At 32.1% G+C, this 18,428-nt stretch overlaps 1 protein-coding gene and 2 long non-coding RNA genes across 14 annotated transcripts in view; 2 read left to right on the top strand and 1 right to left on the bottom strand.

The window, feature by feature from the left end:
• The window catches only part of LOC124955422 (4-coumarate--CoA ligase 1-like), a 136,907-nt gene extending 130,791 nt beyond the window's left edge, over nucleotides 1-6,116 (top strand). For 2 of the 7 annotated variants that reach the window (XM_047509848.1, XM_047509847.1), the window contains 6 exons: nucleotides 316-453; nucleotides 530-737; nucleotides 837-1,170; nucleotides 1,251-1,545; nucleotides 2,172-2,718; nucleotides 2,896-6,112. In XM_047509848.1, the coding sequence (XP_047365804.1) occupies nucleotides 337-453; nucleotides 530-737; nucleotides 837-1,170; nucleotides 1,251-1,545; nucleotides 2,172-2,718; nucleotides 2,896-3,014 (1,620 nt within the window). In that variant the 5' untranslated portion in view covers nucleotides 316-336 and the 3' untranslated portion in view covers nucleotides 3,015-6,112. Of the gene's footprint in view, nucleotides 1-95; nucleotides 194-315; nucleotides 454-529; nucleotides 738-836; nucleotides 1,171-1,250; nucleotides 1,546-2,171; nucleotides 2,719-2,895 lie in introns of those variants that run through there. The other 5 variants (XM_047509843.1, XM_047509850.1, XM_047509844.1 and 2 more) reach the window with 5 other exon arrangements.
• A 112-nt stretch (nucleotides 6,117-6,228) lies between these two features.
• LOC124955428 lies at nucleotides 6,229-15,028 on the bottom strand. 6 transcript variants are annotated; one of them, XR_007102871.1, is made up of 8 exons: nucleotides 14,950-15,028; nucleotides 14,358-14,510; nucleotides 14,154-14,260; nucleotides 13,591-13,727; nucleotides 13,233-13,490; nucleotides 12,272-12,792; nucleotides 6,626-6,794; nucleotides 6,229-6,437 (listed from the first exon to the last, which is right to left on the bottom strand). It is a non-coding gene; the product is annotated as an uncharacterized LOC124955428 (long non-coding RNA). The 6 variants fall into 6 exon arrangements; XR_007102872.1 differs by lacking the exons at nucleotides 6,229-6,437; nucleotides 6,626-6,794 and adding an exon at nucleotides 6,996-8,851; XR_007102870.1 differs by lacking the exons at nucleotides 6,229-6,437; nucleotides 6,626-6,794 and adding an exon at nucleotides 6,996-12,185.
• A 6-nt stretch (nucleotides 15,029-15,034) lies between these two features.
• LOC124955429 lies at nucleotides 15,035-15,727 on the top strand. Its single transcript, XR_007102875.1, has 2 exons — nucleotides 15,035-15,319; nucleotides 15,421-15,727. It is a non-coding gene; the product is annotated as an uncharacterized LOC124955429 (long non-coding RNA).
• The last annotated feature ends 2,701 nt before the right edge of the window (nucleotides 15,728-18,428 follow it).

Here is an 18,428-nt window from a genome sequence, read left to right on the forward strand (position 1 = left end):
CATTAAAGCCAAAAATAATTATGCGAATTTTGATAGATATTCTGAAAATCAAACTGATTCATTTATTTGACCGAACTTCAGTATATACGAACAGCTGTGGAAACGTTATCACAAGGTTATTACTGTCATTAGTATCGATTAACCAACATATAGAGTTTGTATGCGAACCCATCTGATAGTGACAGTGTTATTAGTAAGCTACAATTTTGAAAACTACGTGATAATAATTACATTACGTCTATTTAAATGCTTTCACAAATGATTCAGAGCTTTTATTAACTCCACAATATTAAGCTGTTTAATTAATTGTTGCAGGTTTACGATAATCCGAAAGAAATGTCTAAGAAAGCGAGAATAATCAAAGGCCCACCTGCCTATAAGGTAGCGCTAGACTGTTCAGTAGGACAATTTTTCTTAGAACATTTGCGAAAACATTCTAATCGTATTTTTGAGGTATGTAAGAAAATTTTATTAATTAATTGGATGGATGAGTCTTAAAGAATTTTGTGTTTAAATTCAATTTTTATAGATTGACGCCGAAACTGGACAATTTCAAACGAATAAGGAAATATTGGAAAGAAGCGTCAAACTCGCTGAGATTTTAAAAAGGCGCAACATAAAATTGGAAGACAAGATATCTATTGCTGCGGAAAATCATCGTAATTGGTTTGTGGCAGCATTGGCAGGCATATATGTCGGAGCAGTGATAGCACCTCTTAATCCTTCGTATACAGAACGTTCGCAACAAATTTCTTATGGCGACATCATTTTTTTTTTTTAACAATGATTATTATTTTTACACATTCGGATTAATATTGGTATAATGTTTTATTTAGTCGAGATGAAACACGTGCTAAACATTTCGAAGCCGCGAATTATCTTCGTATCGCGAAAAACCGAAAAGCTACTAAGTAAAATAGTAGTTGATCTATCTTGGCGGATGGAATTAATTGAATTAGACGATGAAGCACTTACGAGTAACGTGCCTACGTTAAAAAATTTGTTGGAAACGACGGACTATTACACAGATCCTTATCGATATATTCCTATTGATATCGGTGATAACAAGGAACGGCCAATGTTAATTTTATGCTCAAGCGGTACTACGGGTTTGCCAAAAGGAGTATTGCTGTCTCATCAGAATCTGTTAAACTTCACGCATAATATATAGTAAATATTTATTATAGGCTAATAAAACAAAAGAAAATTACAAAAGGAATAAGTAAGATAATGATCATTGTTAATTTCAGTAAATCCAATTATCTAGACATAATGCAAGACGAAAGGATATTAATGTTTCTCCCGTTGTATCACGGTTATGGCTTCGGTATGATATCAGTTGTAACATTAACTGGATCAACGCTAGTCCGAATTACCAACTTCTCAGTGGAACTTTTCTTCACTTCGATTCAAAGATATCGCATCACTTTTCTACCTATCGTGCCGTCGGTGCTGATTATTCTCGCAAAACACCCGGCCGTTCCTAGCTACGATTTTCGAAGCGTGAAGAAAGTCCTGTGTGGAGCAGCGCCATTACCAAAGGAGGTAAGTTACGTTTCCCGAGTAACTCGCATTAGGTCCGTTAAGTTATCGATACGAAAAATAAAATAAAAAGGAAGTGAGAAAGAGAGAGAGAGAGAGAGAGAGAGAGAGAGAGAGAGAGAGAGAGGAATAGGAAAGGGAGGGAACGTGAGTGCTAAGTGCCAAAGTCGGTCTTTTACTTTGCTCCACGAAGGGGGTCGAAGTCGAGATGCGGAAAAGTGAACAAAGAACACCGTTTCTCGTTTTCACGAGCAAAAAGGAGGAAATAAAATGGCACCAATGGGAAAAGACGTTTACCGTGTTTCACGATTACATCTGTAGATTGATCGTATATTCGTATATCTAACATTTCTTAATTTCTAGTAAAATTTTTTTTATACAATCTTGCCTCTAAACTCTTTATAATAATATTATCAATTTATGGTAGGTAATATGGATATATGTAAATCTGTGCTAAGTCGCGACGTATCCTATGTAATTATAATATTTTCTTTCTTTTTCTTAATTCAATTTACATACAATTACTACAAAAAATTATTATAAAATATTTTATAAATTTGAGCTAATTTTAAGATATCCTAAAAAGTTTTTTTTAAAATGATGCGTACTCTATCTCGATATATTTTTAGTTGCTATTGGAAGCAAAGAAACGGCTAAACCTAAAGTCTATTACTAATGGTTATGGCATGACAGAGCTTTCGATAGTGATCGGCTTTAGCGACAAGTCCGGTGAGAACGACAATGCTATCAATAACCTTATGCCCGGTGTACAATGTAAGGTAATCAATCCCGAGACATTCGAGACTTTAGAACCGATGCAACCGGGAGAATTGTGCATCAAAGGCGAACATATCCTAATGTTGGGATACTACGGTAATCGCAAAGCGACCAATGAAACAATCGATAATGATGGTTGGCTTCATACGGGTGACGTCTGTCTTTACGACGAGACTGGCAAGTTGTTCATCGTCGATCGACTAAAGGAGCTCATTAAGTACAAAGGTTATCAGGTCTCACCGGTCGAAATCGAAGTTCTCCTACTTTCTCATCCTGCTGTTAAGGATGTTGCTGTCGCTAGTAAACTTGACGAAAATTCTGGCGAACTACCAATGGCTTTCATCGTGAAGCAACCTAATTCGAAAGTAACCGCTCAAGAAATTGCAGACTACGTTAAAAGTACGTTCGCCATTTTGTCTACAATTGTTATTTTGTTAATTGTATTTTTAATTTATATTATTGAAAAAAAAAACAAAGAATTAATTATTCCTGCTTATCTTATAAGTATTCTATAGGATCGATATAATTTTTATTATCTAACAATAAGTTGATTGAACTATTAAATATAATTTACAGGACAAATGTCACCGCAAAAGTGGCTGAGAGGTGGCGTACGTTTTATCGATGCCATTCCTAGGAATTCGACTGGAAAGATCATGCGGCGCGAACTTCGAAGATTGGCGTCCAATTTGTAAGGATTAAATTTCGCCGTGGGAAATATTCTCTTTTTTATACGACCTTTTTATAATCGCAAATTTACTTCCTATGTTATTTGCATATTTCAACTATTTGGAATATAAAAAATGCAATAATCTCCAATGATAATGTTACAGTTTCGTACATATATGCGAAATAAAATGGAGATACCTGTTGCATCGTTCGACGCAAATACGTCACTCAAAATGCAATTTTATATGTATATATACATATATATATGTACCATAAACAAACTACAATATTATTAGGTCTATGTTTATAATCTATACCTGATTAACATGTTAGAGAGAGACATGATCATGAATGTTATTAATTCAGAAAAAAGATTGCTTGCTTGAAGTTAATTGAAGAAAGAGATAACATGTAATTGGATATTGTTGCATCCATCTCATTATGGTCTCTTCGAATCAATAATATCCATACCAAATTGAGATAAAGAAAATGAATATATAATTTACCTACTCCGTAGTTCGATTCAACGTAATATCTGAATATATATTATATGAAAAATGAATATATTCGATGTTGAGACAAAAATTTGTATTTATATTGAAAACCGTACAAATAACTTTTGTTCCAACTCAATATAAAATCGTCACAATTTTAACAATCCTAAGTTCTTATCCTACGTAGTTTAATCTTACGAAAAACTTACGGAACAAATTCGTCGATAATGATTTTTCAACTTTACGGAGTCAAAGGTGGATCTTATTACTTTCATTAACAAAAAGATGAGAAGCAAATTGCAACATCGATTCAAACGAAATTAACATTGTCCACTATCGGAGAAATTTAAATTTCACAGGAGAGACTACGAGCTACGAGTACACCCATAGGTGTACTTATATACGCGTATGAACATACAATACATACGTTCATCGTCTGTGCATTCGTGCTTCGCGTTCCTGTTGATTTAATTACAACGATAGCCCTCTGACAAATCTAATTGACGTGCATCAATTATTTGGCGAACGAAGGCCGTTTAACTCCCTTTACAACTTGGCAGTGACCGCGGTTTCACGATAATTCCATTTTTCACGGTGCTTTCCTAACGAACTTCCACGGTGATTATGGAAATAGGCGTTTCTACATTTTCGACGATTCTCTCGAGCAAAGTAACAGGTTAGACGTAACAGAAATAAATAAAATATCTCGTCTTTCTAATTATACCAAAGCGTTAAGAGGAACCAATTACATTTCTCTCTATTCTATTCTCTCTATCAGCTATTGTACACGGTTGTCTCGGTATTAATTCAATTAACGGAATAGCTTCGTACATCTGATCAGACTATATCTTGTACGTCGGATCAGATTAAATAGAATCTAATTAATATACATCAAGATCGAATGCAATAGACAAAATTTTAATTCAATTAGAAAAACTATCGTACAGCATAGGTTTACTATTACAGAATTTATTCGCAATTGATCAATTTAATTATTATAAATAAGGAATATCTCGAAATTAATGAGATCATTTAATAAATACTTATATTCGATCATAATGTCCTATGAAAAGACTTGAACGTGTTGGAGCGTGTAATAGCATCATCAGCGTACGATACAATTAAACGCAAAATTAAATTACAATTAGCCATACGTCCACTACGCTCCTATCTGGCAGGGATGAATAGGTGAGAAGGAAGGGGGAATTAAAAGGGGAAGAGGGGAATAGAGACAGAGAGAGATAGAAAGAGAGAGGAAGAGATATAGAAAGTGAGTAGTTGAGAAGAGAAGGGAATATTCGAGGAATTAATTCGAAGCAGACGCGGAAACGACGTCGATGCGTGGCTCAAAATCAACATTAACGCCGGTTCGCGAATGTGTAACGATCGAGACAACGAAAGCAACGACGATTACGAGAACGATCGATCGATCCATCGATCCGTCCATTTGTTTGGTAGATCGGAACGATCTGCTCCCACCTAACCATTCGTGACACGCATCGAGTACGGCCACTTAAACCGGAGCTCGATCGACTACCGATTTAGAGGGATACAAAACGGGGCTGCTATGAGATACACGTTAGTGGTAGTGCATTCGTAATGGGGTACTGACGTATGAACATATGTATGTATCTAGGTATGTGTAGTAGGTGGACCATAGATAGCCAAGACTATCGGGCATAACGCGCATAATAACGTGCTAGCGAAGCCTTCGTAAAATGAGATACCGTGAAAGCGGGGAAGGAATCGTTACAGGATGGATACCAAACGGTAAAAGAGAACCTACGAGGAGTAGAGAGAGAGAGAGAGAGAGAAAGAGACAGAGAGAGAGAGAGAGAGAAAGAGAAAGAGAAGGACAGCCTATCGCTCGACTGGAGATCCAATACAATGCGAACTATTGTACCCACGTTCGCCATCCACTCCAATTCCTAGGGTAGAGATATGCAGCCAGGCTCGAGCCTGCACTTTGTACGGCGCTTAAACGTATATATGAGCGCACACATTTGCTCAAGTTTCGGTGTATGAAAGAGAGAGAGAGAGAGAGAGAGAGAGAGGCCAAGTACTACCTAGAGTAGAAAGGTGAGAAGAATGAGAGAGCAAAAGAAAGATAGAGAAAGAGAGAGAGAGAGAGAGAGAGAGAGAGAGAGAGAGAAAGAGGGAGGGAGGGAGATAGGAGATATGTATGGGTTAAGGCAAGACAAAGTGGAGCTAAAAGAGGAAAAAGAGAAAGGGAGATAGAATGGGGCTCGTATTAACTCACCTCTCATTCTTATTTTCTCTCTCGAACACTTCGCAGCCTCCAAGAAACGTGCCACACCTCCTAATCCCTTTCATCCATTTTCTATAACTTTACGCAATTTCACAGACTTGTACCGCATTAGCTTCGTTTCCTTCGCGTTAAAGAAACGTACGTAGTACGATCACGTGCCGGACCTTGTCATATCGGTATTTCAAAAGGGTCATTCAATATGAAATCGATCACTTTTTAGAGTAACTTTCCGGATTTCGTTCAAAGTAAAATATCTTATTGTTTTAACCTTTATTAGATGTACGTAAAAGAATTCTTAATAATATTAAAAATTATCAAAATTGCAGTAGAAAAATATTTCTATAGAAATTAATTCATATCGCATGAAATCTTATACAATTTTTCACTAGATTTAAATAACTATATAATGTAATAAAAATAACACACATTTGTGAAATAAATAATTTTTGAAAAATTAATTCCAAAAACATGGCGAATAATATGATATAAATAATGATAAATCGTAAGTAGTACCGATTTCCTATGTCTCACCATGTGGAGATTGCTGCATATAGAGAACTACAGGTCTAAGATTACATGTGTCAGATTACATGTTATAGATTACATGTCGTGTTTAATGAGACCTCCTTCGACTTGATGAAAATCGATCGAAAATGTATCAACCACAGCTTCGTCCTTTCCTATCTCTGAGAAAAAGCATGGATCTTTTATCAAATGTTTCTCATAAAATGCAAAACATTTAAATATTCTCAAGCAATTCTGTTAATTATAAATTATACATATCGTGGTAACATTCGTCATGAAAAAAAAAAAAAATTAAATAAATTAAATATTTTTATTTGAAAATAATCTACAAAATAATGATAATACTTACTTAGTCAGCGCAGAAAAGCAGAATGTGTTGTCACGATGTAGACATCGTGTTATATTGAGGGAAGTAGTATTCTTCTTATTTACTAAAAGGTCGAACGCTTCGTCATGTTTTGTTTACGTTCTTGGATGAAAGTGAATTTCCAGGAACACGCACATAATATATTTATTACCTGTGATTATGACGAGAACGTAAATTTCATAAAAACTTATTGTTAGTAGCGTTCATTGAACGGAATTCGAAGCTCTGACGATTATTATAGCCGCGTGTGCGAAGACCGCGAAAATGTACGCGGGAAAATTCAAACTCGCGCAATTATTATCGCACTCGAATCGAATACTATACTTTTTTCTTCTTTAATAAAAAAATAATGTTAATCGATAGGTTTCCTTTTATTTCATTGGATTAAAATTAACAAACAAGTCGATTCTATCGAACACAATCTCATTTTTCTTAAGCGATATTTGTACAGATAGATGGAGAGAGAGAGAGAGAGAGAGAGAGAGAGAGAGAGAGAGAGAGAGAGAGAGAGAAATTATGTATATGTTGATATATTCGAAACTATCATGATTGTGAAACTTTCCTATCTATATACAAAATATATTTACGTTATACATATATTGTCGTTTATATTGTTTCGAATAAATGATAGTGTCGTATAGTAACCGTACCAAGGCCATCGTCATCGTCGTCGACCGAATGGAAAATCAAAGTCTTACAGGATGTAAAATCGAATCGATATATCACCTGGGACCGATCGTCTGTTTATTATAATGAATGAGCTCGCCTGTATATCCGACGGAGGATGCACAAGCGTCGAGTGATATGGTGGAGAAGCGGATAGCAGATACGAGGTGGAGGAAATCGCTAGCATGCGGAGGGCGAACAGATGAGGAGGTGGAGTTAGGAGGTGGGGTGGAGGACGCGTTTACGTGCGCCAGACATCCGATGATGCATAGTTGCTGTTGACATGCTGGAACGTCAGGCTCACATGACCTCTCGAGCGCAGCCATTATCCGCAAAGCGACCCCCGAATTGGGACAATAACCGCTTCGTGGAGTCGTGTAATAATTATTGGCTGGCTTTGGGAGCTACCCCCGCGGCGTTATCGTCACGAGCATTTTGCCTCGTTAACTGCCGAATAATAGCTCGACACTAAACGTGCGCTCGCGTGCACGCGCGCATGAGCGAACTCGACTCTCTTTCCCCTTGTTGTGTCACGTTACGTTGTGTTGTTTTGTGTTATATAAACGTCGCCTATTCTCCTCCCCTTTCTCTCTCCCTCTCTCTCACTCACTATCTTTCTTTTGTTCATTTTCTACGACCACAGAAAGAGTAGCGCGTGAAACTATTATTGAAATTAGCATTCTGGAAACGAAACTACGTTTCCCATAATTCTTTAGCAATCGCGCGCTACTAACCGCGCCCTTCTTCGTCGATTTATGCGACGTGAAAACTCGTTCGCCCTCTTCCCTAAGGTACACACACACACACACACATATATATATATATATATATATATTCGGAATTAAAACGAAAGCAAGAACGACTTTACGAGCGTACAAATTCCGAGTTGTAAGTTAATTAGCTACTACGATGCCGACGTTAACCGTGTCTTTTCGTCTCTCTTGCAAAGAACAAAAGCGAAAGCTATTATACAAAAGCGAGAGCGACATTTAATCGTAGATCATCCGTATATTATTTCGATTCAAAGATTTCACATCCGAATTACATAAATTCAGTATATAGCTATTACGGTCATGTTTCATTTCAACCCCTGTCCTAATATCTTAATATATACGTAGTTCGCCCCAATTTTCTTGCGATAGCGTAATCATTATTATTATTATTATTATTATTATTATTATTGTTATTATTATCATTATTATTATTATCCTTGATGTTTTTTCGACAATATGCGCATAACATTGTTACGCGCACCGTTACAAATTCACTGACCGCGCAACTTTGAAATGGACTCCCAATGTACGTACATATACGCGTATATAGGGAGGAAATAGTCGCATTGTAAGCGTTCGTAACTGCTCATTACTTGTTTCGCGAGACTGCAGGCTACTGCAAATTTTGGAAAGCTTACGTGAAAAATTGCCACGGATATCGTACACGCTTGTCTAAAGCCAATAAAACTGGCTTCTACATATCATGGCACGACATGCGAAATTAGTCGGAACGGTCAGCTCGAACCTATCGAGCGTACTACCTACATACCTGAAAATATGAAAAGAATTTCATGTATTTTAGGAATTTACAAGCTTCACGCTATCGTATTTCATAGTATTAAAATTAATCTTATTACAACTACAAATTATGAAGTAATTAGCACAGAGAATTGTTAGCTAATTCCGTCACGGTAATAACGTGAGGTCGCGCAGGTTGATTCACATTATTTCAATAAGCGACATGGTACGTATTTCTATATTCCTAATTACTTTAAAGCGAATCAGCTCTCGCTTGAAACTTGATTTTACTACAAAAGATATTCTACCGATTACGTAAAATAACCACGGCGATGTCGTGTAATACGGCAACATATTCATATCCTTTGAAATTTATTTATTTATAGTGATCACAAATTGCTCCTAGTAATCCGCCAAATATTTTGACAGATATATTAATTTGTACCATGCCATTTCATGTCATATATAATTTTTTATTTATTATTCTTCGAGAAAAAAAAAACTCTTTTTTTAATGTGCTTAGAAAATGTCAAATTCAACGAAGGAAAATAATTATACATGTCTTTGATTAGTACAAAAATCACATATATTGTATCTTGATATTAATATGACCAATATCAAAATCGAAAGCTCATAAATCCATATTCATTATACGTAAAAATAATAACATTGCCAATCATCCTTTATGAAGTTATATTATTATGCAACCCGAACGTTGATCTCGCATAATGTTAAACAATTTTTTATTTTGGCACACACTAATTCACAGTGTTACTATTTTTAACAATATTCGCGAAATGAATTTATCGAATTTGCGACTGGATAAAAAAATCAATTTGCGAATATATTCGAATACAGTTTATCATCCCTCGATAAAGGCACTTCCCTTCGGGCACCGATCGTTTTCCAATCGCCGATTGTACTCATTGATGATCTAATTAAACCTCCCACCGAAATTCCAGGCATTCCTCGTATAATCGACTTAATCATTTACGTGCCACGTTGTACGGTACTTAACTCCAAAATGAATCTCTTAAAAGTTTCGAGTGTTTATAGATATCAGTAGATGTGCCTCGAATGTCGATATACAAATACATAAGTTAAATGTATTTATACATCCGTTAGTCTTCCCTTGTTTATGCGTATCATGAATATGCATTTATTTTAGAGGATGGCCGAAGCAATGAACCCCTAAGATATATACCTTCCTACGTACGAGAATATTTATACAGCGGAAAACGTGAACTAATTAAATTACTGCCGGGCAGATGAAGATTGATGACTGTAGTCTTATACGTACTTGAAAATATATGAGATAATAAAAGATGATCCCAGTCGTGCATTTATGATCGCGATCTAACACCAGAAATCTTGCACGAGTATCTTCCATTATAGCTCTACGAAGAAACAAATATATGGATCAAATATTGTCACAAATTCGTACGATTTGTCACAGAAATTTGATCTATTTATATGATTTTTAAAAACCAATGAATTTTTTGACAGGCTAAATCGAAGATAAACGTAAAATTTATCTAGTTTATTTAACTCGATTGGCGTCAATCACTGGATATATTCATGATTGTCAGCTTGACGATATAACAAAGCTCGTATCTCTATCGGATGGCGATATATGTAGATTCTGTTCGATTAAAAAAAAAAAAAATATATATATATATATATGCATATAAACTATTATATATTTTTTTCATTACGAACAATACGAAGCTCTGAGAACGATATTGCTATTTCAACCTATGCTTGAAAAAAAAGAAAAAACAAATAGCGACGCGTATTGTCGAATGGACATTGATAATGAAAAGCTTAAAACGAATAAATCTTCGCGATCGATCATTCACAAAATGAAGAAAAGAAGGAATTATAATATTTGAAAAGTCATTTAGGACTTCCACGTAGTTTCAAGAAATCTAAGGATAGATCGTAGATTTAACGATATTACATATGTCTGGAATCAATCGTGACCGTTCCAACTTGGTTTAAGTGAAACTTCATGTGCGTGTACTGCTAGACGATTTATTGGTATCAAAAATAAAATAGACCATGAAAGAAGTGTACGTGAGTATATATACTATATATAGTAATACTTGTTTGTATATTTCCTATATATACAAGAAAAGTAAAGTGCCAACCGGTGGTAAATGAAATAATGATTTAGAAGTTCTGTCGCATTTTCACCACAATCCTTTATCCTATTCAATATACCGGGTGTTTTCTTCAGAACAGAACGACTGCTTGGATTTCGAGAATATCATGATATCGCCTTCTCATATAATCATACTTAATTTGCGCGATTTCTGATATTTGTCAAAGAAAACAAAAAAAGAAAAAAGAACTGTAATATGTCCTTATTTGCTTGCCCTTTTTCTTCGTTTTCTTTTTGTTCTTCTTTCTTTACATCTAAAATTTCGTTTGTATGCGTCCTTATTCTTTTGTACACTTTGATCCATTCGTTTGAGAGATTATGCAACCATGGATATTTGCGTGAGATCGAAACGTTAAATAATTGCATGGTGTGTAAAAAAAGAAAAAAAAAAAGGGAAAAAAAAAAGAAAAAAAGAGGAAAGGAATATTTTCCCAAGAGATTGTCGAAAATCCACTTTTGTTCACCAGCGGCGATGAACGCGTACTCCGCGTCGATTCTGTTAATCGAGATCATTTAATTTCACGGTGCATGCAGTGACACGTTAGTTCCTACGGTAACAGTAGTGAATAGCGAGGACCAACAGACGAATGGACGGATGGATGGACGGACAGGCGAACAGACGGATGGACAGACGGACGGATGAACGAACAGACAGACAGACAGACAGGATGAATGTACGGACAGACAGACAGATCTATATGCAGGAGAGACTAATCTAACTGCGGTAGCACTACGAGGACTCAATTTAGATAAGTTCGATGTACTTCCGTCTCACGGAACGTTCCATTTACACGTATACGACGCACTATGTCGAGAAACTTATAACGACGCACGAGTCAAACATTATATCGATTATAAACAAGCTTGATTCGTTTAACATATTCGTTTTCAGATTTCGACGATAACGATCACAACTCGGCCGTTGGCCGATTTAATTGAGGCCATCCAAAGATTGACAGGCCTTAATGAAAATGGACAGATCAAGAATAGGATTGATCGAGAACGTCAAGCAGATATAGTAAATGTCGATGAATTCTTGCTTGGGTGGTATACTGTTAAACAATTTGGTTTCACGGTTCACATGAGTACTTCAGTTGACAATAATAGAATGCTATATTAGCTTGAAATTCCATTGGATAGATATTAGAGTTCATATTAGCTGAATCTTTTGTTATTTCATTTTTTACGATTGTAGAATATTCTGTATAAAGTTTCATTTAACTTAATAGAAAATTTAAACCATGATCGAACGGTACTCTAAAGTTTCTTCTTGAGAAAGATACTCACCGCGTGTTCAATTCCGTAGAGGATATCTGAAATGGATTTCTCCGTGGATCGAAGCATTTCGTCTCAAGAATTTGAACGATTCGTTGCAAGGATATTAGACTTCGTTCACTCTTTTCGATTTAGATACTGATCGTTCCTAAGACTTCAGATGATATCGATGTATATAGTATTTTTATGTAATACGTATCGCTTATATATATATATATATATGTGTGTGTGTGTGTGTGTGTGTGTGTGTGTGTCTGTGTGTATTGTCTGTATGTATGTGCGAAATTTGAACAATTGCAAAAAAACATAAAGTCGAGTACGTAAAGGTGTTATTCCTTCTATTCGTCTTTTTGTAAATCTGTAGAAGGATTGGAGATATTTTGTATTTCATGTACGATGTCGGATGCTTGATGAAATACGACGGTATCAACGATGGTGCACACCGATATTTGTACTTGTCCGTCATAGAAAAACTCTAATGCATGAAGATTTCCCGAGTGATCCTTGTATTAATCACGATGTATATGTACCCCCTTTTTACAAAGAGAGAATAAATATTAGTAAACAAATAATAAATGTAACTCTTATAACAAATAATAATTTTAAAGAAAAATACAAAACAAATGTGATTAATTTCCTAATAAAATATTGTCATATGAACGAAACTATATATGAGTTATCTATGACAATTATAGAGCCAACATTCTCATATTTATAAAATTAATTCTTTTTCAATACATTATCATGTACATATTATATACGAAATATATCTTATATAAATCATATAAATAAAAGCATCAAAAGTATATTTATATAAATTGTACTATATTCAATTTCTTTAATATTGGCACTTTGAATATCAATATTTTTACTTTCTTTCATTTATTCTATGACTTTTTAATAGATAATATCACATAGAACTCATGTAGTCTGTGCAAGAGAATAAGAAAAATGATATACTATAGATACATACTTGTAAATTACTATTAAATATAAATATAATCATAAAAAGTAGACTATCATAATAATTTCAATATTATGACGTATTTACAATTATATCCCATTGAAATTTTTTATGTTTTCTATATCAAGTTTAAGTTTCTTAGGTGTAGACAAATAATCTTTCATTTTTTTCTTTTAATTTGGCAATTGGAAAAAGGCTAAGAAATTTGTTATATTTTAAATTATCTTCAATACCATCATATTTGATCATATCACTTTTTATAGGTTCCTATAAGATATAATTTGTAATGATTAAATTAAAATAATACATTTGTAATGATTAAATACAAACAACATAACTACCAGTAATTAATTATCGTTATACTTACAATAGAATTTTGAGAGAGGTGAGATTATTTTGTTAAACTAACAAACATAAATCTCGTAACTTATCATGGAATACATTGTTTCTTTAAAGCTAAAATGCCTTATGATCAAATAAAAATATTCTATATATTTCCATATCCTGTAACAATGTTTTATTTTTATCATTACTAAAAATAAAAGAGATAATAAATAATACCACTAAACTATAATGTAAAATTATATTATAAAACTATAATGCATTGAATATATAAAATAAAAATATATTTTGGAAGCTTCATTAAAAAATTTCTTGTTCTCTTCTGATTTTATATCTTTTACAATGCATCTGTCTACGATAACTGCATATAATCTCTTTTATGTTTCAATAGAATCTGGTCAACTTTTTTTTGTCTCTCATCTGCATTTATTTTTGTATATCTAATATTTTGAATATCTTATAAATTATTTTGTAATACTATTTGTTCAATTTTGCATGTCATTAATTTATCCATTAATTTGCTAAAAACATGTATGTAAAAATAAAATAAAATATTGATGCTAATACAATTACTTAAAGATAACATACTCTCTCTCTCTCTCTCTCTCTCTTTCTCTCTCTCGCTCTCTTTCACTTTTTCTGCATTGAACTGGAATTTAGCTATGATTTATCTTCTTCTTATTTACACATTTTCCCTAAAACAAAGATTAAGGATAAGCACTTATGCATATTACTATATATTTAAAGTATTATTATCTATGATCATATGTATGTAATGAATATATTACGAACATTTGTTTATGACACCATATCGTCTTCTTCCTCGACAATTATGTAAATTTATAAATTTTATCCTGCGACGATGTTTCTTCCATTATAGTATTGTTAGTAGAAAAGTTAAAATTTCTTTGATTGACATTCTTTCACTCTGATCTCATATATAATCTGAAAAAAGTAATATATAAGTATAAAATTATTAGAAATATTTTGAACAAATAGTACATGAAGAAACAAATATGATAAAAAGGAATATAATAATAAATAACCTAACTACTATGTCAAAAATATAAAATGAAAGATATAATCACATAGTGTATGAAATACATTAATTGATGACATTACTAATTCGCTATAGATAGCAGAAACAATATTTATATTAATTAATTGAATTTAAATAATGAATATACGTGACGATAACAAAGCAGTAATATCAAGAATTTTGTACATTATAATAATCGATTTTATAAATCAAAATTGGTAATTATGTTAATCATACATCATAAATCTTGATCATATATTATATTTTTACACATATATTCACAATATACTTAAATAAATATAATATATTTAGATTTTTAATAAAATAAAGAATTCAACAACTAACCCAACAACATTCACCAACTAATGGAAATTTTAACGATTGAAATGAAGACATAGATGGCGGTACGAACTCTTGCAGAATCGTTCCATCTAGTGGTTAATCTAGGAAGTTCAATAAGAAAACCCGGTATTTTTTAAATTTATCATGACGGTAATGAAAATAATATTTTTTTGTATGGGAAAAATTGAAAATAGAAAAATATAATAAATATGGCATAACGTGAAAGCAAAATGGTATACAAAAAAATTTTGGAAAAAGATGATATATTTATATATTGTTGAAGCCAAGTCGGATCAAAAAGATATTGTTCCATATTCCAAGTGGATCGATGATAATAACCTATAAAGGTTTCATCCTATCAAAGAAGATTCATGTAAGTATATGATTTGTACTTTATAAAAATTAAGATATTTTTTAACTCTTATATATAAAGCTTATTAAAATGTTTTAACTTTTTTGAATTTCTTTGTATAGGAAAATTCTCCAAAAGAGAAGAAAGATGGGACGCTCTGTGGAAATAAAGAAGTATGTTCAAGAGCCATTAATCTTATTCGCAGATACTGCTAAGAAGAGCATATTTGAATGTAAAATATTACTTTGTAACAAGGAAGTTAATAATTGAAATGTGCATGAAACTAGAAATATGATCTAAGATAAATAGAAAGTCGACAATGCCTTAATAAAAAATATTCTGCAGACAAAATAAAATTCCTAATGTGAAATATAAACTGGTAATCTAGAAATGTTTATATTCATAAAATGATTAATCTTTGGAACAAAATAATCATAATTATTTGTTATAGAATTCCTACATTTTCTAATGATTCAGATATTAGAAGATTTTCTCGCTGAACTTGTAAGAGAGAAAGAGAGAGAGAGAGAGAGGCATTTCTAATGGTGAGAAACTACTGTACACATTACTGTACAGTTCATATGTTAGGAATATTCTTAATGATCTTTGCGAGATGATAATGATAGCTCAATATTACAATGTATACAAAGTCTTACTCATTCAGAGATGCCAAAGTAAATATTGAGATATCGATAGAAGTAGTAAGATAAAATCTGTGAAATCTATGACAGCATTAATCTCTTATTAAAATGAAATCTTTTAATATTTGCCAATAGAATCATTTCAATTATAAATTATTGGAAATAGTATTACAGATAGATCATAGATTAAATTTTAAAAAGTACATTGTTATAATTTAAAAGATCATTTAAAAAAAAACAATATAAAACATCTATGTTCTTGAGAGAATTTGATGAAGATGTCATCAAGAGATAATCTTAAGATATGATAAAAGAAAAAAATCAGCAAAGTAGTAATCACAAATTAATTATAATATAATATATTTGTGAGTGATATTTTAGCTATTTATTACTTATCAATCTTTAGCTCGTCATTATTTGCAATGAAATACATAAGATATAAAATATAATATAAAATATCATAGTAGAAAGAAAATCTAAAATATGTAGATATGATGATGAACATAAATAAAATAGAAAATATAGTACATAGCTACTGAAATGAAAATCCTTCGTAAATCCATCCTTTAATGATCCAGTTTGAAAAAAAATAAGAGAAATTAAAAAAAAAAAGAAAGCAAGATAATACGATGGAACCGTTCAAAGTCCCTCCCTCACTTAATGACTCCCCACCAAAGAGAAATTAAAATAATTGATCTAGAATAATTCTTTATATTTATTATTATATACAGACATTCCCTTGGTAGTAATAATATTATATTTCTTATATCGCGAGTAGTACCGATTCAGATCTCATTACGTGGAGGTTGCTGCATACGAAGACATTCCTGCATATAATGAAATAAAATCGATAGTACCGCGAGATTTATTTCTTATGGCAATAAATTTCATTCTCATTTTCGTAACTCTCGTATATCACGAATGTTCTTGTAAATTTCATTTTAAAATATTCATAACTCGTATTGGATTACTTTTATCGAAAATGAAAAATTCTTGATCCTTAATCTCTTTCCTTAATCGCTGTGAAAGTAAAATCTTACTCACAATTTTCTATTCATTTTATGATTTTAAATACTCATAATTTATGAAAGGTAAAATTTTTAATTTAATTTAATTGAATTTGATATTAAAAAATTAAGAGAAAATTATAAATTCTCGATCATAATCTAAACAAATATTCTTTTCGCATAACTCATGGCAAAAGGAGAACTTTGCATATATTCCAATGTACTTGTTCTATAAGCACGAACAAACATTGCTTTTATTTCACAACTTTTTGATTTTTATTTTATCTATTGATTTTATTTTAGTTGATATTAAATGAAAGAAATGACTTCGCATTTAAAATTTAATCATCTCATTGTTTAAATAATAGTTTACTGTACACCGAATACATTATATATAGTTTAAATCTCAAATTACGGGAAGTATCAATTTTCAGATTTTCACTTTTAGAAAGAGAGAATTTCGATGTTTACTCGTCTCGATATATAAAAGAAAATTAGTTCGATAATGGTCAAAATTATTTATATCTACTATATTTTATCCTTTTTACGATAAATGTTTTAAGATAAGAATATCTATTCTTATATTCAAAAATTCAAGAAAAGCATCAAATATTAAGTACGCTCGATAAAACTCTTTATAGTAACGAGTACTACGCTTGAATGAAATTGTAGCGAGGGTTGACCTCTGACCAGAATCTTGTTTTGTTTATTCATTTTTTTACCCATCTTAAATTCTCCATGTAATACAATACAATTTTATTTTATTATGTTTTTAAACGAACATTACACATTATATATATGTATATATAAAACATAATTATGACAATGATTTTAATATTATAATAGATTTTTTAATAAAATTGATTAAAAAAGTGTGTGTGTACACATCAAAATTTATTTTAGCGAACGTTTATTGTATACTTTTTTCCTTGTTATTTTTCACTTTTCAGTTTTTATTTGCACAAGTTTTCAGTTGTGATCATGCGGAATGCAATCAGAAGAGTCAGTGTTTACGCAAAACGTTATATTATTTTTTGAACTGTAAGAAAATAAAATGAATTGTGAAAAATAGCCAGCGCTATATATATATATATATTGGATATTTTTTGTTCAGTCACGCTAGTAAATCGATACAAAAATTCATTTTATAGTTTTATCGAAACAATTTCTTCGTCGAATTGTTAAAATGATAACATATATTCATTTAATTCGGGTGAAGAGTTAACAATACAATTAATCAATGAAATCAAGACCAGTAATTAGACTGAAGTTAAATAACAAAAGTAACGGCTAAAATAAAAAGTAAAATAGAAATTTGAAACCAATATCTTGAATCAATAAGTCTACAACTAGTAGATAAACCAAATATTTCAACAGACAATCTATAATAAAATAAGTGCTACTGTCAATTCGAAACAACGAGAAAGAAAATAATGGTCATAGATGGAAACGCAGAAAGCATTGAGAGAAATAAATGGATTT

Source organism: Vespa velutina, chromosome 18 (genome assembly GCF_912470025.1).
Source record: "Vespa velutina chromosome 18, iVesVel2.1, whole genome shotgun sequence".
Taxonomy (NCBI): domain Eukaryota; kingdom Metazoa; phylum Arthropoda; class Insecta; order Hymenoptera; family Vespidae; genus Vespa; species Vespa velutina.